General features: G+C 41.5%; 1 protein-coding gene across 1 annotated transcript in view; it reads right to left on the bottom strand.

The window, feature by feature from the left end:
* Window positions 1–6: 6 nt before the first annotated feature.
* ntn2 (netrin 2) overlaps window positions 7–2,650 on the bottom strand; it is a gene marked incomplete at its 5' end in the record, with an annotated part of 27,407 nt that continues 24,763 nt past the window's right edge. Inside the window, 2 exon segments of the mRNA XM_035665787.1 lie at window positions 7–704; window positions 818–892. Coding sequence (XP_035521680.1) covers window positions 322–704; window positions 818–892 — 458 coding nt within the window. The 3' untranslated portion in view covers window positions 7–321.

The raw sequence follows: 2,650 nt of genomic DNA, 5'->3' as shown, positions 1-2,650 counted from the left end.
CGAGGGAGGGAATGGCGTCTGCTTTTGTTTACACTTCATACCCTTTTTAATGGTCCCTTTTTAAGGCAAACCAATCGGACACAAATAACAACAACTGACGTAACAAGGACAAAACTTGAAAAATAAAAAGGAAAATAATTATACAATATACACAAAACATGGTCCTTAAAACAGGTAGGGTACATGCAGTCTTTCTAATGTGCAGTGGTCCCGTGATGGGCGAAGACAAAGGATTCAGGGGGAGGGAGAGGGAGATCACTGGGTAAGGGTTCATGAAGGCGGGCGATGGAGGGAGAGGTAGGGATGAAGTCTGCTTTCCCATCACGCTTTGCTGCACTTCCCCTTCTTCTCTTTGCGCTGGAACTTCCTCAGGCGTCTCGTCCAAACGTCCCTCCATTGGATCACCAGGCTGTTCTTATCAGCTATTAGGCCCAAGCGCTCCGCCCCTGGACTGGTGGCTCCAGCCCCAGGCCCTACTCCCGGACCTGCTCCTGTGCCTGTTCCACTGTCGCCGCCCATCACCAAGAATCGTTTGCTCATCTGGATTTTGGGGCATTTGCAGGCCAGGTCCTTCATGTGTACCCACAGGACGTTGTCGCCTCGCTTCAAGGGCTCGCCGCGGCTCTTGTACACAGACACCACGTTAACAGAGAACTTGGCCCAGTCCCCCACCGTCTCCATGTCCAGCACGTTCACTTGGACCGCTGGGGAAAATACAATACGATAAAAAAATACATACAATACTCGGGTCAACACTCAAAAAAGTACAACAAAACAGTACATTTATTAATTATGGTTAATTATTCTACTCTCTTACCATAATCCTTTTTGCAATATTTCTTCATGTTGATCTTCAGGTTGCCCTTCACTGGTTTACAATAGGGCTCACAATCTGCAAAAGCAAGAACAACAAACATTCACTTCTGTAGTGCAGGCTGTAACTCCATGGATCATCTTAACAGCATTTACTGACACTCAAATTACACACATAAAAAAAACTTACACACTTGAAATTTAAATCGTTGCCATAAAGTTGCATTTTAAGACTATTTAACCCCATTTCATAGTACATTACGTGGCGCTCTTGCAGCACATAAATAGCGACCAGAGTATCTGTAATGTAAAGTTTGTGTGACAATACACAGTAAACTGTTATGTACTGTGAAACCACCAATAAACACACTTAACAGGTTGTTGCACTTGCATTGTTTTATAACCTTGTGTCCTCATATTCACACTTGCCCTCACAACAATATATATTTACTGACAGGGCCAAACTGAAGATAATGTTGAGCCTGGTTTGGTTTTTGTGTGCTAAAATACAACTTAGACAAATCACACATCAAACTGCTGCAGCAGTCAGTGCTGGGAGGCAAGTGAAACATACCAGAGTAGCACCAGTGTTTAGTTTGACATGTTTTCTGGGATCTTGAGGAAAGACAGAGCGTGGTGGAAGCAGGTCATGGTTGGATGTATGTGAATAGACCTTGGCTGCCAGCATGACGACTGAGACCACACACTGGACAGATGACCTCTACTGACCACTCATAGGTGGAGCCGCCATTGATGAGGTGTTATAATTACGATTGTGACAGTTAAAATGGAGCTCTTGGCTGAGTGACCATTCTCTTCTTAACTGACTCTAAAACCGGGCTTGGTTTGGTTCAGTTGTCATGTATCTACGAGCGTCTTGTTAGGTATCAGAATTGAACTGGAAACAATACTGCCCTGAATTTCTCAATCTAAGACTTGAATCAACTACCTCCCTGGCTGCAACCTCATGTCTCTTCACTTCATGGCCCAAAGTTTACCTTCAACCTGCAGAAAATTATATATAATATATATATAATATTATTTCATGAATTAAATAATTACAATTATAACTGAATTATTTGAAAACTGATGCGGGAAAATGACTGTGTACAGCACTTTCTATGAACCAAGAAAGTTGGAGAAGTCAGATAGAGCACATGGATGTAATAATTTCCCTTGGTTTGTTTCTTGTGATCCTGAAATATTTATTTTTTCATCTCAACATTAAAAGCTTTGCTTCTCTGTGATCATGAAATATGTTTTCCATGATCTGAGAGCAGAGTGAATGGGGCATGCAAGAAGAAAAATTAAAAAACAGATGAAAGTGCTCATGTTAGAAATTGATAACATTCAATTTAAAGCATTTGACTGTGTTTTTAAATTGTGCACATGGTAACTGCTGCAACTGGAGCTGTGACAAGAAAGAAAAAGACACTGCTGATCATTAGCAAGGCTCTACTGTACTTGACTTGATGCCACTGGATTTTATGAACCGTAGAACTTTGGATCCACTTATTTCAATTACAAAACTATGAGAAGGACACAGTTAAGAATAAAAATATGAAAATGATGGACTGAAAACGCCAAGAAGGTCATTTTCCAACATGCTTCTAGTAGGTTTCAGTGACGGGACACGAAGAGCTGACCGACCATGTTGCTCGCTTGGAATGTCAGGGCATGAAACTGAAAAACCACATGCTGGTAACTGGACTGGTATCTGCGGTCAGGCCTCTCATTGCCTTCAAAAGGAAAACCATTCAGTTATGTTGCTTCCCAAAGCAAACCAAATAAAATTGCTGGACATGAAATGCCCCAATTAGAAAAAAAAAAAAAAAAA

The sequence above is a fragment of the Morone saxatilis genome, unplaced genomic scaffold (genome assembly GCF_004916995.1).
Source record: "Morone saxatilis isolate NCDOM2014 unplaced genomic scaffold, NCSU_SB_2.0 Contig1, whole genome shotgun sequence".
Taxonomy (NCBI): Eukaryota; Metazoa; Chordata; class Actinopteri; family Moronidae; genus Morone; species Morone saxatilis.
This window is presented reverse-complemented; position numbering and strand designations above follow the sequence as displayed.